Source organism: Lytechinus pictus, chromosome 3 (assembly GCF_037042905.1).
Source record: "Lytechinus pictus isolate F3 Inbred chromosome 3, Lp3.0, whole genome shotgun sequence".
Taxonomy (NCBI): domain Eukaryota; kingdom Metazoa; phylum Echinodermata; class Echinoidea; order Temnopleuroida; family Toxopneustidae; genus Lytechinus; species Lytechinus pictus.
This window is the reverse complement of record NC_087247.1, coordinates 37,390,766-37,413,576: the sequence shown is the minus strand read 5'-3', so window position 1 is coordinate 37,413,576 and position 22,811 is coordinate 37,390,766. Positions and strand designations below refer to the sequence as shown.

At 39.9% G+C, this 22,811-nt stretch overlaps 1 protein-coding gene across 1 annotated transcript in view; it reads right to left on the bottom strand.

Annotated features, from left to right (window-relative positions):
* Nucleotides 1-858: 858 nt before the first annotated feature.
* Nucleotides 859-22,811, bottom strand: part of LOC129255648 (mucin-17-like) — a 30,759-nt gene continuing 8,806 nt past the window's right edge. The window contains exons 7-10 of the mRNA XM_064096963.1: nt 5,624-22,522; nt 4,738-5,040; nt 3,536-3,703; nt 859-2,924 (exon numbers count right to left, since the gene is read on the bottom strand). Coding sequence (XP_063953033.1) covers nt 2,749-2,924; nt 3,536-3,703; nt 4,738-5,040; nt 5,624-22,522 — 17,546 coding nt within the window. The 3' untranslated portion in view covers nt 859-2,748. The remainder of the gene's footprint in view (nt 2,925-3,535; nt 3,704-4,737; nt 5,041-5,623; nt 22,523-22,811) is intronic.

Here is a 22,811-nt window from a genome sequence, read left to right as displayed (position 1 = left end):
TGTATGAAGCAATGGGATTGTTTGATGTATTATGTTATGCTTTTGTTTTTCTTCACTGGTGAGTGCCTTGATATGATTCATATGAAAAAAATCATTCTGGTCAATATGAGTAGGTTTGTTGAGTTCCTCTCATTTTCAATCTATTACTGACAATAGCTATTTGCAGACAATGTTTCACAAAAAAGCAGAACAGTGAATTTTATACTGTTTGTTCTATGTTTGAATTGTTGGTTAAAGCATCTTCTACCCAGCTTCTACCAAAGAGAGTATTATTAAGGACATTGAATTTGGTTAAGTAATTTTGATTATGTGCCCATTTCCATAATTTTCAAATTTTGCAAACTTGGGGGCAATGGATGAGAAAAAAAATGTTGAGAATGGCCATTCATACATTTTTTTAGAAGCTTATTAATGCATGTCAACATGGACTGATGATATGGATTCAAGGCATAGGATACATATGGTGATATACAATTTCAAAAATATGCAAAATTTGAAAGTGACAGGAGTTTATTATATTGCTCCTAATTCAATGTTCTTGGTATCTTTGGAGTAAAAGATGCTTTAGCTAATGATATTAAAAAATGAAGACAAACTGCTCAAAATCCACCTTTCTGCAACAGTTTCAAGAAATGATATCGCAAGGCCTATTTCATTGAAATAACAAAATAATGAATGAGATTGAAAAGGGGAATCATACCAAAGTATCACATGAACAGTGATATTCTTACTGGGGGTTTCTTTCTGAGTAAGTACATTCATGATCATAGATTTTAATATGCATATTTTCAAGGTTTGAATACATCTATTTCTAAAATTTTAAAATTCCAACAAGAAAAACTTGCAAACATACTAAAATTATTTCAGCAATAACATTTTATTACTTTATACTTCATGAAAATAATTTACAAAAGCTTCAATAACAAATTATTGTTATACATGTATACTATTTCAACATTTTTTCTCTCTGCACTTCTCATATTGTTAGTACAGTCATGAGTGCTTGAAAGAAGATATATTTCATATCATAAGTGATAAATATGAAAGAAAATATTTGCCCCCTGTAGCACACAACATTAGTTTAACAGTCGTTTGACAGGAGATTTCAAAATTTACAATTAATGTTACCACAAGTCATCCATAATACAGTGTCATATAAAAAGGTTTATGGTTTCTTTATATTTTGTATTGCATGGTTAAGTCTTATATAATCTACATATATCACTTGCATACATTGAATGCATAGTTTTAAATGACATGAAAGTTCAAAAAGGCACATATCACAATATCAAGGTGTCTTTCAGCACATACAAATTTGTAGATTTTTGTAGTAATACAATGTCATGTTCTCTACAGAACTCATCTTTGCCCTTTCCTATTCACTTGTGGGTCTGTTTGAAAAACTACATGAGTCCATCAGATGATTTCTTAAACTCTCACAATGACTATCTTTGTTTGTTGCAATCCTCTTCCCATTTTTTCTTCTTTTTCAATCAAATATAGATTGACACAAAGAAGTTTACATGATTAAAGAACCAGTAAAATATTAGTTACCAACTGCATAGTAACTATAACTTTCTCACTTTATCCACCTGTCCCCTTTGTAACCCCCCCTCCCTTCACACTCTCTTGCTCTCTCTTCCTTGCCCTCCCTCACACTCTCTCTCCCTTTTCCCTTCTCCCTCTCTCTTTCCCTTTCTCTCCACTACCTTGTCTCCAATAAGATACCCACTCTTGACAATCCTTTATTATGCAAGAGGATAGATAAATAACAAATAGCCTACAAATGTTAGAACACGTCAGAATTGTCAAAAGATTTTGCAAAATATCTAAAAGTGCAGTTATTCGTCATCAGGTCCATTTCTTACATTTTGCTTTTCTAATTGCCTGTCTATAATAAGTTATATTTTTGTATGTCATAAGCACCAATGAATGAATATGTACAACAGAAGCAATAGTTTTCAAGGAAAATGCAGCATACTATTACGACGTACACACACATAGCAGCTTCTGCCCACCTCAAGGCAGTAGATACAAAGTGAACGCTTCTTGAGCTTTCATATCTACAAGCTGAAAACAAAATGTTTGTTGATCATGATTATCATTGCCAGGATTTTTTGTGCTTTTACATGCAAAAAGTCACAAATATAAAGGTAAATATCATATCAATTTGACTTAATGATTATATATATATATTAAAATCAGGGTATTTTACAAATTGGCCAAATATGAAAAAAGAGTTTTTTCCTCTTATTTTGCAATCTTTGCAAATTATTCGTTCATCTTATTTGTTTCTCATGATTTTTCTTAAGCTTCACTGTTGTTCTAATGCGTGCAAGTGTTTGCATGCAATAGAATAGGTAAAAAAATAACATAAGTCGGGTATTTCTTTCTCACTAAGCATGTCAGAGATTCCAGTTGTTTCTCCCTCATAAAGTATAGACAAATTAGTACACTTCATTCGTCAAGTAAAAGATAACACTTTGAAGAATCCCCTTCACCTCATGGCCCTCTGCTCATCCATGAATCTATATACATGTCAGCAGAACTTGGCCCTTGTCTACAGTCAATGTGATGAACATCCATTTTGATATGACTTTAAAGGACATCGGAAAATAACTTATCACCTTTATAACGTCACATCCATTGCACATAAGCATGTTACACCACCACTTCACAGCCGAAGTAAACACTAATCCCATCACCTCGTATCATTTTTCATATAAATATCTCAAACATGAGTTTCCTTCAAGAGTTTGTCTTACACACTCCATCTGATATTTTCTCAACCCCAGCTGAACCTTCTGAACATATAGTGCTTTTCTGAAGATCACAGCTATTAGTGTAAGTCCGATTGTCGCTTCCACATACAGGATTGTAAGCAATGGGACACTCGAATTCTTGACAGGTTATATCACCGTTAACTGAGTAGAGGAGAAGAATAAAGGATATACATTAAGTAATATTGATCGTTAGTATTCTATTAAACATAGATTGCTTTACTAATAGACCACAGTTTTGTGGAGCGTCTGTTGCCTCCTCGCTTTACTGTTGTGCAGATTGTTTTAATCATGCATTGATTAGTCTTCAAAGAAATAAGTTTTCCACTGAAATGAGAAAAAAATTAGTCTGATTTTTTTATACATCAACTTTGTCCGAGAAGTTGAATTGAAAGATGTATAGAGCGGCAATGTGCAAATAAAAGAACCGATGACATCAAACACTATCTATCATGAATATGAATGAATAAATCTCTTTTTTTCTACATTTGATATGGTTTGACGGCACTCTGCTCACGTGGAATCGTAATTTTAGGTTATTATCCGATCAAGAGCTTCGTCATCGTCAGATCTACAAATTGATTTTCTTTAATTATATATCAAAATAAGCTTGCTGTGAGGATGGTATTTCACATTCGTTGATTTTGGTAATGACATGAACATTTTCATGCTAGTGTTGATTCAAGGATGATATTTATTGGACTGCATATTAACTGAAACAATACGACATTAAAATCAAAATTAAAGAGGCCTACCTAAGTCGAGGAATCCATTAATACACTCTCCTTGATAAGCTACTCGAAGATCAGCATTTCTTCGTAAGCACGCTGTCTGGTTGATTTTACATTCTGATTGATACGTAAAGCCATCGGTACCACATACAGGACATATTTCCTTCCCACACTGGCCACATTCTCGTATTCCTAAAGGGATGGAAGAAATGACGTTATCATTCAATACTTGCAGTTTGCTCAATCATCTTATATTCATATATAGTTATTGATAACGTTATTATTTATTTAACATATCAGCGTTGAATTACAGGCTTTATCATCATTTATATTCTTGTTTACCTTCCTTGGGACCTCATATGTTTGGTTATTATTATTATTTGCAATGAACGAGACATACATATGGCTCATAATAGTATTTGGTGTTAAAATATAGCGGTATTTATAGACAGTGAGTTGAGAAAATTTGAGGTATACTCTAAAGTTCCAAGTACTAAAGTAGAAATGAAGAAAATATATGAACATATCATAAGGCTGTCAGAAATGGGAACGACCAAAACTATAGAAAGGATAAAGAAAAGAAGTAATGAAATATGAAAATATCATTGGATCTTGTCATTCATGTCTTCTTATAGAGTATAAGATAATCTTACCTCTCGGTCAACCTACCCCCACATAATTTTACCAAGGAAAAGGGGATAATTTTTATAAAAAATAAGGAGTTACACGACATTTGATCCGGCGACAATTGCTCCCGGCTTTATTTTTATCAAGATATAGGGTTAGGGTAGAAATAGGGTTTTATGTTAGGTTAAGGGTAAAGTCTAGGATACGGTATAGCGTTGAATCTAAAGTTGAAGTTGTTCATTCCATAAGTGTGTAGAATTTACAGCGGAGAGCAATTGTCGCCGGAGTTTGTCACTATCAATGGTAGATGTGAACTCATTAGATCGAGTAGAATGCATACCATTCTGGATCACACATTTGAAACAAATGTAAGTGACAATTGTCTGCAGTAAAAGGAAAAGGGAAATCATTTCCAATCAGCAGGAAACATTTTTATATAATGAAATTTGTGACTTAGGAAGGAACAAAGTGTTTTTATCCAATAGGTATAATGCCACTGGCATCGATACTAATGGATACTACTTCTTATCAATTTGTCACTTGTAATGCCTTAAAGCTCGACTCTTCAATTTTGAAACAGCAAGCAAATGTCTACATACTGGCCATAAAAGCTGGTTGATTGAGATGAACGGAAGCTGGAACTGCAATTGAATCTCCATCCATATTTCCACTGTATCCATCTAGCTCTTCCGTTCTCTCTGGTACTGCATCTGATGTGGCTACTATCGCAACGGGTAGCTCACTTGCACTGGTGAAAGACATCGTAACTGATTCACTTGATTGGCTTCGTGTCGTTGGTGATGACGTTGAGGTATACCTGTTTACCGGTGGAGGTTGAAGAGTGGTCATCATTGGCGGGTAGGGTGGGGGAGGTGGAGGAGTCGATGGTATACTGATACCATCTATGAAAAGAAAAACAAAATATTGAAAATAGGTTGAGAGTGGTGTTCTAGAAAACAGTGGGGTGTTGATATGAAATAGTGACACAATGATGAAGTGTGATTTCAGTAAAGAAGGTGTGACAGAGATATAGAATGAACGTGAATTCTTCTTACTTAAAAAAAAGAGTATTGGAAGTTATGAAGTGCCTTTCTTTTTTTTTTATCTCGCTAAATAGAATGTAATATATAATCTCAATCAGCTTCATGCTGCACTATTCGAAATCCTTCAAGGTATATTTTGTTTTATTTGCAACGAATGAGAAACGATATGTGAATTCTTTAATGTGGTAAAGTGACAGCAAACTACGAGGCTTTGGAATATTTGCAACTTAAACACGGCGCCATGTAATGATGAGAATTATCTTCATCAGCATTTCTTAATAATTTTTTCGCGATCGACACTCGTCTGTCATTGCCAAAACAAGATGACACAGATAAATGTATATACCCTCCTAATCTCTATCATTTTCAAATTAGTTACTGCACACTTAAGTCACGTGCATGGAAACATTGGAGGCAATGAAATTATACTAAAGGTTCTCACCAGTCCGTTTAGTTGTTAATTTTGACTGCGTTGTTTGTCGACCATCAAGGCTGGTCCTCAAAAGTGTAAACAAAGTAGGAAACTCTTGGCCACCATCTGCTACGGTTGTGCTTTCGTCTCCTGACCCATAACTTGTAAAGACCTCAGCTGTAGTCATTGTTTGACCTTGTGGAGAAGATTTTGCCTCAATTATTCTGCTTAATGTTGACATCGTTTTTGATGTAGGTGATACTTCCGTTTGATTCGATGTAGATGATGAAGTTACTGGTGGCTGCGAAGTTGAAAATATTCCTCCCAATGTTGTCATTGTAAAATTTGTTATATAGTTTATTCCGTCCGATATCATGTCAGTAACTGCAGTTCTTGGGGTAGAAGTCTGTTTTGACGGAGTGATAGCTTCTTGACTTGTTGGTGTTGATACGCTATCGTTCTGATTTGTTTCCTCTGGTGCAATTCTGTTTGGCGTTCTTGAAGTAATAATCTTCAAAATACTTGGAGATGTTTTCGATGATGCAGTACTCATATCACTGGCAGTAAGATTTCTAATTATTTGTTTTAACGTGGTATGAATTCTTGGCGATGATGTTGACAACGTACTTTCTTTTTTTACTTCTTGCTGGAGAGACGTAGTTGTAAGAGAAACTGTGCTAGCACCCCCTTGAATCATGGGGATCGTCGAACTTCCAACACCAGAGGTAACTGATGACCGGTCTGGTGACTTAGTGCTTGGTTCCTGCAGCTCAGTCACTTTTGAATCTTCATCATCCGTTACTACTCTATTAGCCTTCATAGATGTGAACAATTTTGCCGAAGCTGATGGAGATATTTCCACTGTCGTATGCATTGTTGATGATATCGAGTCACTTGTACGTAGTTCGCTTTTACTGGACATAGCAGTACTGCCTGTGGTATGCGCATCAAGTTCCTTTACAATAGTAAACCATGTACTAGATCGTTTGTCTGTTGCAGTCGGACCAGTTCTTGCTGATGTTGTAGAAATCATACTTTCACTTGTAAATCCAGATCCTACTTCTTCATTGGGTTGATTAGTGACATTGTCGCTTGTACTTGCTGTAGATGGTATTGAGGTGCTTTTAAGCGTAGAGCTCGGTTGTTCTTTTTCTGATCCTGTAGGTATACTCGTGATTTCTCTTGGTTGGTTCGAAGGGATGATTGAAATTGACAATACAGGAGTTGTCAGGGTTGGAGGTTGTACACTGCTTGGAGTTTCGGAGGTAGGCTGTGTTGCAGTATGCCTGCCTTGTAATTCTTGAACGCCCCGTTTTTCAGTGTAGCTAGGTGTTACCGTCATAGATGAAGGCTTCAGTGTTGCCCCTTCGGATTCAATTTCTCTCTTGGTGGTCAAAAGTTCTACAGAAGAAACACTTTCATTATTCTTGAAAACCGACGTCGGTACTGCTCCATCAGACGGTGATGGTATTTCAGTCATTTTGATATCAGAGAATGTTGTAGAGACACCATCAACCATTTGTGGTGAAATGCCACTACCTTCTATGGTTGTTTCAAAAAGCCATTCATCAGTTGTCTTTTGCTGAATTGTAGATGTTTGCGTAGACGGAGTTGTAGGATCCTCTGATACTTTTGTTTGATTCTTTTTAATTGGTTCAGGGAGTTTACGTTTAGCTATATCTGACACCAATGGTAAAGGTTCATCCTTATGTGTGGTGACAGGAGGAATAGACTCTGTTACAAGCAGAGTAGTTAATGTAGCTATTTCTACTGTAGGCCCTTGACTTAATTTTGATGTTGATATAATTTCATTTAAAGGGGAAGAGGACATTCCACTTCCTTCAACAGTTGTTTCAAATAAAATTTCTGATGTAACCTTTTCATCTAGGTCTGTTACTTCAGCAATGGCAGACAGTGTAGGAGACGTAGACGACATCATTTGCACCTCCGAAGAGTCAGTTTTGGGGTCGGTAGTTGTCTCGTTACGCTTAATTTGTGCCGGCTGTCTGCGAGTAACGACATCCCCATCAGGTGTTTTTGAAGCATCTGTGCTATGTGAAGTTGTTAAAGAGGAGATTGTTCCTTCTTCGGTATTTATTGATGTTGTAGAATCTACTTCCTTCATAGATTCTGTGACTTTGATTTGATCTGTGGTAGCAGCTGCGTCTTCAGACTTTATATCCATTTCTGTTACAAATACAGTAGACTGATATCCAATTGTTGGTGACGTTCCACTTGCTTCAACAGTTGTTTCAAATAAAATTTCTGCTGTAACCTTTTCATCTAGGTCTGTTACTTCAGCAATGGCAGTCTGTGTAGGGGACGTAGACGACATCACTTGCAGCTCCGAAGAATCAGTTTTGGGGTCGGTAGTTGTCTCGTTACGCTTAATTTGTACCGGCTGTCTACGAGTAACGACATCCCCATCTGGTGTGTTTGAAGCATCTGTGCTATGAGAAGTTTTAAAAGAAGAGATTGTTCCTTCTTGGGTAATTGTTGATGTTGTAGAATCTACTTCCTTCAAAGATTCTGTGACTTTTATTCCATCTGTAGTAGCAGCTGCGTCTTCAGACTTATCCATTTCTGTAATAAATACAGTAGACAGATATTCAATTGTTGGTGACATTCCACTTCCCTCCATAGTTGTTTGAAATGATTCCTCAATCGTCATTGTTTGCTCTGGGTCTGCCGTTTCGCCAGTGATAGAAGTTCGTAGATAACTAGGTTCTTCAGTCATTTCCGATCTTATCTCTTTTGAAGATGTAGGAGTTACATCTGTCCGTATTTCATGTTGGTATGCAGTACTGAATCCACTAGAAGTAGTCATTTGACCACTTGTCTCAGATGTCGATCCAACTAAAGTGTGGTCGGTAACATACTGTTCTGTTTGTTCTGACAAATATCTGGTCACCATTTTTTCGGTTAAAGCGATGTCAGATGTGTCATTTTTTCTGATTAACCCTGGAGGTCTAGGAAGGCCCCTATCCATCACTGGAGATGTTGAGACATCTGTAGTCATTGTTTCCTTTTCAGTCATAAATGTTGTCGATAAAATTTCAATCGTTGGGGAGGGTGACATTCCACTACCTTCAAAAGTTGTTTCGAATAGTTCAGTGTATTTTGTTGTCTGCTCCATCCCTGTCATATCACCAATTGTATTAGTATATATAGAAAAAGGTCTTTCTGTTTTTCTTGAAACTATATTTTCTGTAGTCGTAGGAGTTACAGCCGTACGTATCTCCTGGCTGGACGTAGTACTGATAACACTAGAAGTAGACATTTGGTCACTTGCCCTGGTCATCGATTGTGTTGAACCTTCAGTCATATCGAAAGGATAATTGGACACTAGTTTCGCAGTCGTAACAGTTGTATCAGTGGTGCCCTTTTGTTTGATTGCTCCTGGAGATCTACCAAGATTTCCGATGGGAGAGCTAGTAACAATCGGCGTTGTTTCCTCGGCTGTTGACCACAAGTCGGTTGTTCCCTTAAGGGATGCTAATGTAGTAAGGAACTGAGTCTTTAGGGATGATGGTATGCCACTACCTTCAGTGGATAAAGCAGTACTGCTTGTAAAACTAGGATCTTCTGTTCTTTGTTTAAAATCTAATTCTTTTGAAAACATTTCAGTAGTAAGTTTATGTGACGTTACTTCCACGGTTGGTTGGCTAGTGAGTGTAGCAGCGGTAGTATCAGAAATAGTGATTGTTTCACTTTTCATCGTGTTCAGTCCAAATTGTGTTGATACATTTGGACTTGATTCTGTTCTAATGGTAGGCAAAGTAACAGTTGTAAATAAGTTAGGTTCATCTGTTTCTTCTTTCATATCTGCCGCTATTGGTGATATTGATGTTCCTTCACTTGTAGATTCAGTTGCAACGGTTTGTCCGTCCACTGTTTTCAATTCGCCACTCCCTTCAGAGATCAAAGCTTGTTGAGTAACACTCATATTCGGTGTCCCTGTCACCCCGGTGGTCTCTTTAGAATAAAGAGTTGATGTTGTTCTTGGGGTTCCACTGGTCTCATTTCGTCGAATCAGTTCTGGTGACTTAGCTGTTGTCATGTTTACCACCAACAGCGTATCCTCACTAGGTGCAATAGTTGATGAATATTTTGTCGTTTGATTAATTTTCCTCAACGTCGTGATTTCTTTTGTTGGAACTTTGGTTGTTTGACCTTGAATTGATGTTGACAACAATGTGGATACTTCTTCAATTATTGGAGAAGAGGATGCAGCACCGCCTTCTGTCGTTGTTGTTTCTTCAGGTGTACCATCTACATCTGCGGTTGTGTATGACAGAGTGGTAATTCTAGAAGAAGTCGTTGAGCCACTTCCATCAGTGATCACTTCAAAGAACGTTGTTTCTTCAGTTGGATGTTCAGTGTATTTAGTCAAATCCGCATGATCTCCAGTTAATATTTTTTCTATGGAAGTAACTGGGTCGATGGTCGCTGTGACTGAACCAGTTATCAAAAAGCTTGGTTGGTCTGTTGTAACTTTTGAAGACGTAGATTCAGCAACTGTGTCTGTGTATAACGTCGCAGTTCCCCTTGGGGGATCAATCGTACCGCTTCCCTCAGTGCTCATGTTAAGTAAAGTTGTTTCTTCCGTTGGTTTCTCCGTGTATTTAGTGGGCTCTGTGTGATCAAAAGTTGGAGTAACGCTCGTGTCATTGAGAACAATAAGTTCAGGTGACTTACGATTAGTGGCATCCAACTCTTGTGATGTTGTTAGTCTATCGGCTGTAGTTGACACTACATTTGTCTTGTTCCCTGAGGTATACAATGCTTGCGATGAAGGCACAATATCAATAGTTGTTGGGGAAAATGATAATCCACTTCCATCCGGTGTCGTTTCAAAATGAAATTGATCTTTTTCAGTTTTACCTAATTCCTTTTGTAAAGTAGTCGAGGAGACGGTGCTTAAAAAGCCCGGTTCATCAGTTTCTACTTTCATTTCACCCTTTGTTGGAGATACTGATGTGCCTCCTCTTGGTTCTGCAGTAACAATAGTAGATAGTCCTTCCAATGTGGTAAATTCTCCACTTCCTTCGGTGGTTTGGGCCGGTGGTGCACTTTCAGTTGTTTGTGTACCTGCTACTGTAATTGTTTCTGTAGGATAAATGATCGATGGAGTTTCCATAGCTGCTCTGGTTACATTTTCCTGAATCATTTCTGGTGACTTTGCTGTTGTCATGTTCATCTCCAACGACGTTCCCTCACTTAGTGTAGTTGATGGATATTTCGTCATTTGGTCTGTTTTTCTCATCGACGTTATTTCAGCTGTTGTAGCTAGGGTTTCATCTCCAACTGTTGTTGGTAACACTATAGAAGTTATTTCAATTGTTGACGAAGACGGTGCAGCACTGCCTTCTGATGTTGTACCTGGGTCTTCAGTCTTTGTAACTAAGTGGGTAATCAAGAAGCTAGGTTTTTCTGTCGTAAATTTTGAAGATGTAGATTCATCACCATTCGTTGTGTATGACGGGGCAGTTACCATTGAAGGAGCAATTGTGCCACTTCCGTCAGTGCTCATGTCAAGTAACGTTGTTTCTTCAGTTGGTTGCTCCGTGTATTTAGTAAACTCTGTATTATCAACAGTGGGAGTAACACTCGTCTCATTCAGTACAATAAGTTCTGGTGATTTACGAGTAGTGCCGTCCAACTCCGGTGATGTTATCAAACCATCAGTTGTCGTTGATGCTGAATACATTTCGGTCTGTATTGTAGATGATGTAGATTTTGAAGGAAGAATTTCAACAGTTGAAGGGGAAGACGATAAGCCACTACCGTCCGGTGTCGTTTCACCATAAAATTCATCCGTTACGTTTTTACTCAATTCTTTTTGCAGATTACTAGAGGAGATCGTGCTTAAGAGGACCGGTTTATCAGTTTCCACTTTCATATCACCCTTTGTTGGAGATATTGATGTGCCTCCCGTTGATTCTACAGCTACAACGGAGGTTAGTCCTTCCATTGTTGTTATTTCTCCACTTCCTTCAGTAGTCAAGGCCAGTGGTGTACTTTGTGTCGTTGGTTTATCTGGTAATGTGATGGTTTCTGTAGAAGGTATGGTCGATAGAGTTTCTGAAGTTACAATTGTCTCATTTTGCTGAAACATTTCCGGTGACTTTGATGTTGTCATGTTCATCTCCAATGGTGTTTCCTCACTTAATGGAGTACTTGATGAATATTCCGTCGTTTGATCTGTTTTTCTCATTGATGTTGGAACTTTCGTTGATTCATCTTGGATTGATGTTGGTAATACTGTTGAAATTATTTCAATTGTTGATAAAGATGAAGCCGCACTCCCTTCTGGCGTTGTTTCTCGGTCGGTGGTTGCTGTAACTGAACCATTTATCAAAAAGCTCGGCTTGTCTTTTGTAACACTTGAAATTGTAGATTCCATACCAGCTGCTGTATACGATGGCGTTGTACTACTGAAAGGAGCACTGCCGCTTCCGTCAGTGCTCATGTCAAGTAACGTTGTTCCTTCACTTGTTTGCTCCGTGTATTGATGAACTGTGTGAGTTGCACTTGTCCCATTCTGTATAATGGGTTCAGGTGATTTACGTTTAGTGGATGCTGTCAATCCATCAGCTGCAGTTGAGAGTAAATCGATTTTGGTCTCTAAGGTAGAGAATGCTGGCGAGGAAGGCATAGTTTTAACGGTTGTTGGGGATAATGATAATCCACTCCCATACGATGTCGTTTCCAGATGATATTGATCCGTTTCGTCTATACTCAATTCCGTTTGTAAAGTAGTCGAGGAGACGGTGCTTAAAAAGTCAGGTTCATCGGTTTCTACTTTCATATCACCCTTTGTTGGAGACACTGATGTGCTTCCTGTTGATTCGACAGAGACATTGGATATTAGTCCTTCCAATGTGGTAAATTCTCCACTTCCTTCGGTGGTTTGGGCCGGTTGGGGAGTTTCTGTTGTCTGACTACCTGTTACTGTAATTGTCTCTGTAGAAAGAATAATCGATGGAGTCTCCATAGTTCCACGGGTTACATTTTGCTGAATCGTTTCTGGTGACATTGCTGTTGTCATGTTCATCTCCAATGACCTTTCCTCGCTTAGTGCAGTAGTTGATGAATAATCCGTTGTTTGATCTGTTTTTCTCACCGACGTTACTTCAGATGTTGGAACTCGGGTTGTTTCGCCTTGGACTGATGTTGGTATCACTGTAGAAATTATTTCAATTGTTGACGAAGATGATGCAGCACTGCCTTCTGCTGTTGTTTCTGGATCTCCCGTCTCTGTAACTGAATCAGTAATCAAGAAGCCAGGTTCTTCTGTTGTAAGTTTTGAAGATTTAGATTCAACACTAGTCGCTGTGTATGACGGGGCAGTGCCACTTCCATCAGTGCTCATGTCAAGTAACGTTGTTCCTTCACTTGGTTGCTCCATGTATTTAGTAAGATCTGGATGATGAACTGTTGGAGTTGCACTTGTCCCATTCTGTACAATGGGTTCAGGTGGTTTACGTTTAGTGGATGTTGTCAAACCATCAGCTGCAGTTGAGAGTAAATCAATTTTGGTCTCTAAGGTAGAGAATGCTGTCGAGGAAGGCACAATGTCAACGGTTCTTGGGGATGATGATAAGCCACTTCCATACGGTGTCGTTTCCAGATGATATTGATCCGTTTCGTCTATACTCAATTCCGTTTGTAAAGTAGTCGAGGAGACGGTGCTAAAAAAGCCAGGTTCATCGGTTTCTACTTTCATTTCACCCTTTGTTGGAGACACTGATGTGCTTCCTGTTGATTCGACAGAGACATTGGATATGAGTCCTTCCAATGTGGTAAATTCTCCACTTCCTTCGGTGGTTTGGGTCGGTGGGGGACTTTCTGTTGTCTGTCTACCTGTTACTGTAATTGTCTCTGTAGAAAGAATAATCGATGGAGTCTCCATAGTTCCACGGGTTACATTTTGCTGAATCGTTTCTGGTGACATTGCTGTTGTCATGTTCATCTCCAATGACCTTTCCTCGCTTAGTGCAGTAGTTGATGAATAATCCGTTGTTTGATCTGTTTTTCTCACCGACGTTACTTCAGTTGTTGGAACTCGGGTTGTTTCACCTTGGACTGATGTTGGTATCACTGTAGAAATTATTTCAATTGTTGACGAAGATGGTGCAGCACTGCCTTCTGCTGCTGTTTCTGGATCTCCCGTCTCTGTAACTGAATCAGTAATCAAGAAGCCAGGTTCTTCTGTTGTAAGTTTTGAAGATTTAGATTCAACACTAGTCGCTGTGTATGACGGGGCAGTGCCACTTCCGTCAGTGCTCATGTCAAGTAACGTTGTTCCTTCACTTGGTTGCTCCGTGTATTTAGTAAGATCTGGATGATGAACTGTTGGAGTTGCACTTGTCCCATTCTGTACAATGGGTTCAGGTGGTTTACGTTTAGTGGATGTTGTCAAACCATCAGCTGCAGTTGAGAGTAAATCAATTTTGGTCTCTAAGGTAGAGAATGCTGTCGAGGAAGGCACAATGTCAACGGTTCTTGGGGATGATGATAAGCCACTTCCATACGGTGTCGTTTCCAGATGATATTGATCCGTTTCGTCTATACTCAATTCCGTTTGTAAAGTAGTCGAAGAGACGGTGCTTAAAAAGCCAGGTTCATCGGTTTCTACTTTCATTTCACCCTTTGTTGGAGACACTGATGTGCTTCTTGTTGATTCGACAGAGACATTGGATATGAGTCCTTCCAATGTGGTAAATTCTCCACTTCCTTCGGTGGTTTGGGTCGGTGGGGGAGTTTCTGTTGTCTGTCTACCTGTTACTGTAATTGTCTCTGTAGAAAGAATAATCGATGGAGTCTCCATAGTTCCACGGGTTACATTTTGCTGAATCGTTTCTGGTGACATTGCTGTTGTCATGTTCATCTCAAATGACGTTTCCTCGCTTAGTGCAGTAGTTGATGAATAATCCGTCGTTTGATCTGTTTTTCTCAGCGACGTTACTTCAGATGTTGGAGCTCGGGTTGTTTCGCCTTGGACTGATGTTGGTGGTATCACTGTAGAAATTATTTCAATTGTTGACGAAGATGGTGCAGCACTGCCTTCTGCTGTTGTTTCTTGATCTCCCGTCTCTGTAACTGAATCATTAATCAAGAAGCCAGATTCTTCTGTTGTAAGTTTTGAAGATTTAGATTCAACACTAGTCAATGTGTATGACGGGGCAGTGCCCCTTCCGTCAGTGCTCATGTCAAGTAACGTTGTTCCTTCACTTGTTTGCTCCGTGTATTGATGAACTGTGTGAGTTGCACTTGTCCCATTCTGTATAATGGGTTCAGGTGATTTACGTTTAGTGGATGCTGTCAATCCATCAGCTACAGTTGAGAGTAAATCGATTTTGGTCTCTAAGGTAGAGAATGCTGTCGAGGAAGGTACAATTTCAACGGTTCTTGGGGATGATGATAAGCCACTTCCATACGGTGTCGTTTCCAGATGATATTGATCCGTTTCGTCTATACTCAATTCCGTTTGTAAAGTAGTCGGGGAGACGGTGCTTAAAAAGCCAGGTTCATCGGTTTCTACTTTCATTTCACCCTTTGTTGGAGACACTGATGTGCTTCCTGTTGATTCGACAGAGACATTGGATATGAGTCCTTCCAATGTGGTAAATTCTCCACTTCCTTCGGTGGTTTGGGCCGGTGGGGGACTTTCTGTTGTCTGTCTACCTGTTACTGTAATTGTTTCTGTAGAAAGAATAATCGATGGAGTCTCCATAGTTCCACGGGTTACATTTTGCTGAATCATTTCTGGTGACATTGCTGTTGTCATGTTCATCTCCAATGACGTTTCCTCCCTTAGTGCAGTAGTTGATGAATAATCCGTTGTTTGATCTGTTTTCCTCACCGACGTTACTTCAGATGTTGGAACTCGGGTTGTTTCACCTAGGACTGATGTTGGTATCACTGTAGAAATTATTTCAATTGTTGACGAAGATGGTGCAGCACTGCCTTCTGCTGTTGTTTCTTCATCTCCCGTCTCTGTAACTGAATCAGTAATCAAGAAGCCAGGTTCTTCTGTTGTAAGTTTTGAAGATATAGATCCAACACTAGTCGCTGTGTATGACGGGGCAGTGCCACTTCCATCAGTGCTCATGTCAATTAACGTTGTGCTTTCAGTTGTTTGCTCCGTGTATTTAGTAAGCTCTGTATGATCAACAGTTTGGGTGACTCTCGTCTCATTCAGTACAATAAGTTCCGGTGATTCATGAGTAGTGGCATCCAACTCTGGTGATGTTCCAAAAATCTTATTTGTTGTTGATGCTAAATCCATTTCGGATTGTATAGTAGATAATGTAGATTTTGGAGGAAGACTCTCAACAGTCGTAAGAGATTTTGATAAGCCACTTCCATCAGCTGTCGTTTCAATTTGAAATTGATCTGTTTGGGCTTTACTCAATTCTGATTGCAAAGTAATAGAGATTGTGCTTAAGAAACCCGATTCATCAGTTTTCATTTTCATATCACCTCCAGTTGAAGATATTGATGTGCCTCCAGTTGATTCTACAGTAGCAATAACAGTTAGTCCTTCCAAGGTTGTAATTTCTCCACTTCCTTCAGTAGTTGAGGCTGGTGGTGTACTCTCTGTTGTTGGTCCATCTGTTACTGTGATGGTTTCTGTAGAATAACTGAACGGTGGAGCTTCTGTAGTTGCAACTGTCTTATTTTGCTGAATCATTTGTGGTGACTTTGTTGTTGACATGTCCGTCTGTAATGACACTTCCGTATTAAGCATAGAAGGTGATGAATATTTCGTCGTTTGATCTATTTTTCCCATCGACGTAAATTTAGCTGTTGGAACTTGCGTTGTTTGGACTGTAGATATTGTTTCTATTGTTGATAAAGACGGTGTCGCACTGCCTTCTGTTGTTTCTGGGGCGGTGGTCGCTGTTACTGAGCTAGTTATCAAGAAGCTTGATTCGTCTGTCGTAACTTTTGAAGACGTAGACTCAACACCAGTATCTGGATATGACGGGGTAGTACTTAGTAAGAGACTAATTGTGCCGCTTCCATCAGTGCTCATGTCAAGTAAAGTTACTTCACTTGGTTGCTCAGTGTATTCAGTACGCTCTGTGTGATCAACAGTTGGAGTGACGCTCGTCTCATTGAGCAAAACAATAGGATCAGGCAATTTACGACTAGTGACATCCAACTCTTGTGATGTTGTCAGTCTATCGGCTGTAGTTGACACTACATTTGTTTTGGTATCTGAGGTATACAATGATTGCGATGAAGGCACAATATTAATAGTTGTTGGGGAAGATAATAAACCACTTCCATCCGGTGTCGTTTCAAGAAGAAATTGATCTGTTTCAGTTTTCCCTAATTCCGTTTGTAGAGAGGTCGAAGAGACAGTGCTTAAAAAGCTCGGTTCAACAGTTTCAACCTTCATATGACCACCTGTTTGAGATATTGATGTGCCTCCTGTTGATTCTACAGTTACGATGGAGGTTAGTCCTTCCATTGTTGTAATTTCTCCACTTCCTTCAGTAGTTAAAGCTGGTGGTTGACTCTCTGTTGTTGGTATATCTGTTACTGTGATGGTTTCTGTAGAATAAATGGTGTATGGGGTTTCTGTAGTTGCATAAGTCTTATTTTCCTGAAGCATTCCTGGTGACTTTGCTGTTATCATGTCCGTCTGTAATGACGTTTCCTCGCTCAGTGCAGAAGTTGATGAATAATCCGTCGTTTGATCTGTTTTTCTCATCGACGTGATTTCAGCTGTTGGAACTTGCGTTGCTTCATCTTGCACTGATGTAAGTACTACTGTTGAAATTATTTCAATTGTTGATGGAGATGGTGTAGCACTGCCTTCTGCTGTTGTTTCTTGATCTCCCATCTCTGTAACTGAATCAGTAATCAAGAAGCCAGGTTCTTCTGTTGTAAGTTTTGAAGATATAGATTCAATACTAGTCGCTGTGTATGACGGATCAGTGCTTCTGAAAGGAGTAATTGTGCCGCTGCCGTCAGTGCTTGCGTCAAATAACGTTGCTCCTTCAGTTGGTTGCTCCGTATATTTAGTAGGCTCTGTATCCAGCGTCGTTTGAAGGAATGACTGCTCTGTTGCATTTACACTTATCCCTGTCTGCACAGTATGCGAAGTAGTGGCCAATGAACTGGGTTCACCCGTTTCTTTTCTCATATCAGTTCCCGTTGATATTTTATCACTTGTAGGTTCTACTGTGACAGTAGTAGTTTGTCCGTCTACGGTTACTTCACCGCTTCCTTCGGTACTTAGTGCTGGTGGAGTAAAATATGTGGTTACTGTCCCTGATAGTGATACGATTTTCGTAGTATAAACTGTCCCTGTCATTTCTGTCGTTTTAGTATAATTTTGTTGAATCTGTTCTGGAGACTTTGCAGTAGTTAAGTCTGAAACCAATGATGTTTCTCCCGTCTTGGGTGTAGTGGTTGCTGAATCTTCCACAGTTAAAAATGTAGTTTCCAATGTTGTGATTTCATCGCTATCATCCGATTTAGTGGTAGATGGCAATCGAGTTGTTAACAATTTAGTTTCGGCAGAAGTACTCTCAACTGTAGGTAGCAGCGTTGCATTTTCTCCAGGCAGTTTTATTGTTGTTGAAAAAATATCAATCGATGGAGAAGATGGTGCACTTTCTTCTGTACTTATTTCTATACTAGTTTTTTCGGTAGTAGTTCTTCCTGGGATCCTAGTCTCAAAGGTGAAATAAGTACTTAGAAAACTTGACATTTCTGTTGTAACTTTTGTATCGTTGACTTCAGAAGGAGTAGTTGGAATCATTGTACCACTACCCTCAGTAGTCAACTCAAACTTCGAATCTATAGTTGTTTGCTCTGTGCCCGCAGTGAATACTGTATAATAGTCTGTAATCATCTGATCGGTTGGTTGCAGATCGATCGTTTCATTTTGTATGATTTGACCCGGGAATTTACGAGAAGTGATGTCTTCCATTGGCAATTCTGTCACAACCTCGACCATATCTGTCGACGCCGAATGACTTTCGTCTGCTTCTGTTGGTGACGTTGCGTCTTCAGTCAATGATGTTGATGAAAGAGGTGCTACAGTGGATGTTTTTGAAACAGCATCTTCAGTTAATGTTTTTGGTGTAGACTGTGTAGTTGATGGCGTGGATGCCGGCGATGAAGTTTCTTCCGGTTCTATTGGTTTTGTGGCATCTTCAGTTAAAGTTTTTGGTGTAGACTGTGTAGTTGATGGAGTAGATGCCGACAATGAAGTTTCTTCCGGTTCTTTTGGTGTCGTGGTATCTTCAGTCAATGTTTTTGGTGTAGACTGTGTAGTTGATGGAGTAGATACCGGCAATGAAGTTTCTTCCGGTTCTGTTGGTGTTGTGGCATCTTCAGTCAATGTTTTTGGTGTAGACTGTGTAGTTGATGGCGTAGATGCCGTCGATGAAGTTTCTATCTGTTCTGTTGGTGTTGTGGCATCTTCAGTCAATGTTTTTGGTGTAGACTGTGGAGTTGATGGAGTTGATGCCGGCAATGAAGTTTCTTCCGTTTCTGTTGGGGTTGTGGCATCTCTAGTTATAGTTTTTGGTGTAGACTGTGTAGTTGATGGTGTAGATGCCGGCAATGAAGTTTCTTCCGTTTCTGTTGGAGTTGTGGCATCTCTAGTTATAGTTTTTGGTGTAGACTGTGTAGTTGATGGAGTAGATGCCGGCGATGAAGTTTCTTCCTGTTCTGTTGGTGTTGTGGCATCTTTAGTCAATGTTTTTGGTGTAGACTGTGTAGTTGATGGAGTAGATGCCGGCAATGAAGTTTCTTTCGGTTCTGTTGGTGTTGTGGCCTCTTCAGTCAATGTTTTTGCAGTAGACTGTGTAGTTGATGGCGTAGATGCCGGCGCTGAAGTTTCTTCTTGTTCTGCTGGTGTTGTGGCATCTTCAATCAAAGTTTTAGGTGTAGACTGTGTAGTTGATGGAGTAGATGCCGGCAATGAAATTTCTTTCGGTTCTGTTGGGGTTGTGGCATCTTCAGTCAATGTTTGTGGTGTAGACTGTGTAGTTGATGGAGTAGATGCCGGCAATGGAGTTTCTTCCGGTTCTACTGGGGTTGTGGCATCTTCAGTCAATGTTTTGGGGGTAGACTGTGTAGTTGATGGAGTAGATACCGGTGATGAAGTTTCTTCCTGTTCTGTTGGTGTTGTGGGATCTTCAGTCAATGTTTTTGGTGTAGACTGTGTAGTTGATGGAGTAGATGCCGGCGATGAAGTTTCTTCCGGTTCTGTTGGTGTTGTGGCATCTTCAGTCAATGTTTTTGGTGTAGACTGTGTAGTTGATGGCGAAGATGCCGGCAATGAAGTTTCTTCCGGATCTGTTGGTGTTGTGGCATCTTCAGTTAATGTTTTTGGTGTAGAATGTGGAGTTGATGGTGTAGATGCCGGCAATGAAGTTTCTTTCGGTTCTCTTGGTGTGGTGGCATCTTCAGTCAATGTTTTTGGTGTAGACTTTGTAGTTGATGGAGTAGATGCCGGCAATGAAGTTTCTTCCGGTTCTACTGGGGTTGTGGCATCTTCAGTCAATGTTTTAGGTGTAGACTGTGTAGTGGATGGAGTAGATGCCGGCAATGAAATTTCTTTCGGTTCTGTTGGGGTTGTGGCATCTTCAGTCAATGTTTTTGGTGTAGACTGTGTAGTTGATGGCGTAGATGCCGGCAATGAAGTTTCTTCCGGTTCTGTTGGTGTTGTGGCATCTCCAGTCAATGTTTTTGGTGTAGACTGTGTAGTTGATGGCGAAGATGCCGGCGATGAAGTTTCTTCCGGTTCTGTTGGTGTTGTGGCATCTTCAGTTAATGTTTTTGGTGTAGACTGTGGAGTTGATGGCGTAGATGCCGGCGATGAAGTTTCTTCCAGTTCTGTTGGTGTTGTGGCATCTTCAGTCAATGTTCTTGGTGTAGACTGTGTAGTTGATGGAGTAGATGCCGGCGATGAAGTTTCTTCCGGTTCTACTGGGGTTGTGGCATCTTCAGTCAATGTTTTTGGGGTAGACTGTGTAGTTGATGGAGTAGATGCCGTCGATGAAGTTTCTTCCTGTTCTGTTGGTGTTGTGGCATCTTCAGTCAATGTTTTTGGTGTAGACTGTGGAGTTGATGGCGTAGATGCCGGCGATGAAGTTTCTTCCGGTTCTGTTGGTGCTGTGGCATCTTCAGTCAATGTTCTTGGTGTAGACTGTGTAGTTGATGGCGTAGAAGCCGGCGATGAAGTTTCTTCTGGTTCTGTTGGTGTTGTGGCATCTTCAGTCAATGTTTTTGGTGTAGACTGTGTAGTTGATTGAGTAGATGCCGGCATTGAAGTTTCTGCCGGTTCTGTTGGTGTTGTGGCATCTTCAGTCAATGTTTTTGATGTAGACTGTGTAGTTGATGGCGTAGATGCCGGCAATGAAGTTTCTTCCGGTTCTGTTGGTGTTGTGGCATCTTCAGTCAATGTTTTTGGTGTAGACTGTGTAGTTGATGGCGTAGATGCCAGCGATGAAGTTTCTTCCGGTGTTGTTGGTGTTGTGGCCTCTTCAGTCAATGTTTTTGCAGTAGACTGTGTAGTTGATGGCGTAGATGCCGGCGATGAAGTTTCTTCCGGTTCTGTGAGTGTTGTGGCATCTTCAGTTAATGGTTTTTGTGTAGAGTGTGGAGTTGATGGCGTAGAAGCCGGCGATGAAGTTTCTTCCGGTTCTGTTGGTGTTGTGGCCTCTTCGGTCAATGTTTTTGGTGTAGACTGTGTAGTTGATGGCGTAGATGCCAGCGATGAAGTTTCTTCCGGTTCTGTTGGTGTGGTTGTATCTTCAGTCAACGTCTGTGGGGTAGACTGTTTAGTTGATGGAGTAGATGCCGGCAATGAAGTTTCTGCCGGTTCTTTTGGGGTTGTGGCATCTTCAGTCAATGTTTTTGGTGTAGACTGTGTAGTTGATGGAGTAGATGCCGGCAATGAAGTTTCTTCTGTTGGGGTTGTGGCATCTTCAGATGATGTCTTTGGTGTAGACTGTGTAGTTGATTGCGTAGACGCCGGTGATGAAGTTTCTTCCAGTTTTGTTGGTGTTGTGGCATCTTCAGTTAATGTTTTTGGTGTAGACTGTGTAGTTGATGGAGTAGATGCTGGCGTTGAAGTTTCTTTCGGTTCTGTTGGGGTTGTGGCATCTTCTGTTAATGTCTTTGGTGTAGACTGTGTAGTTGATTGCGTAGACGCCGGCGATGAAGTTTCTTCTGGTTCTGTTGGTGTTGTGGCATCTTCAGTCAATGTTTTTAGTGTAGACTGTGTAGTTGATTGAGTGGATGGCGGCGATGAAGTTTCTTCTGCTTCTGTTGGTGTTGATGTATCTTCACTCAATATCGTTGGGGTAGACTGTGTAGTTGATGGAGTGGATGGCGGCGATGAAGTTTCTTCCGGTTCTGTTGGGGTTGTGGTATTTTCAGCTAATGTTTTTGGCGTAGACTGTGTTGTTGATGGAGTGGATGCTGGTGATGAAGTTTCTTCAGCTTCTGTTGCTGTGGTTATATCTTCGGTCAATATTGTTAGTGTGGAATGTGTAGGTGATGGAGTAGATGCTGGTGATGAAGTTTCTTCTGCTTCTGTTGGTGTTATTGTTGTATCGTCAGCCAATCTTGTTGGTGTAGACGCCGGTTGTTTTGTTGAAGGGAAAGTTTCCAATGTCGTAATTTTTTCTCTTTCAGTTGTTTGTGATGTTTCTACTGATAATGTTGTAGACTTCTCTATTTCTGCTGCAGTGGTTGTTTTCTTTTCTGTGCTCGGGGTAGTTAGTGCTTCTGATAGAATGGTCTGTGTAAATTCAGATTTTGGAGTAGTCTTAGTGGCTGCGATCATCCGTGGTGTAGTCTTGCGATCTGGAATCGGATCTGTTACTCGACTTCCATCGGGTGTTGTTAGAATAGGGTCTCGTGTTGGTTTGGTCCGCAATACAACGACTGTTAAAAATAAGTATAAGAAACAAAGAAAGGAACTTGAAATAGTAGCATGTAAATTTCTGACTGAAAGTGAAATTGTCACATACACGGATTTCGATATTTTTCTATTGTCTAGATCATGATTTGTTTGAATAAAACCTCAAAAATATAAAATAAGGTATGTGGGAGACCATATTACTTACCATAAATCATTATTACTTTATATTAATCATAAAATTTATAAGCAAATTCGTTTTAATGATGTCATATTTCACTTTATTTATTTATCATATGACGACAAATATAGAAG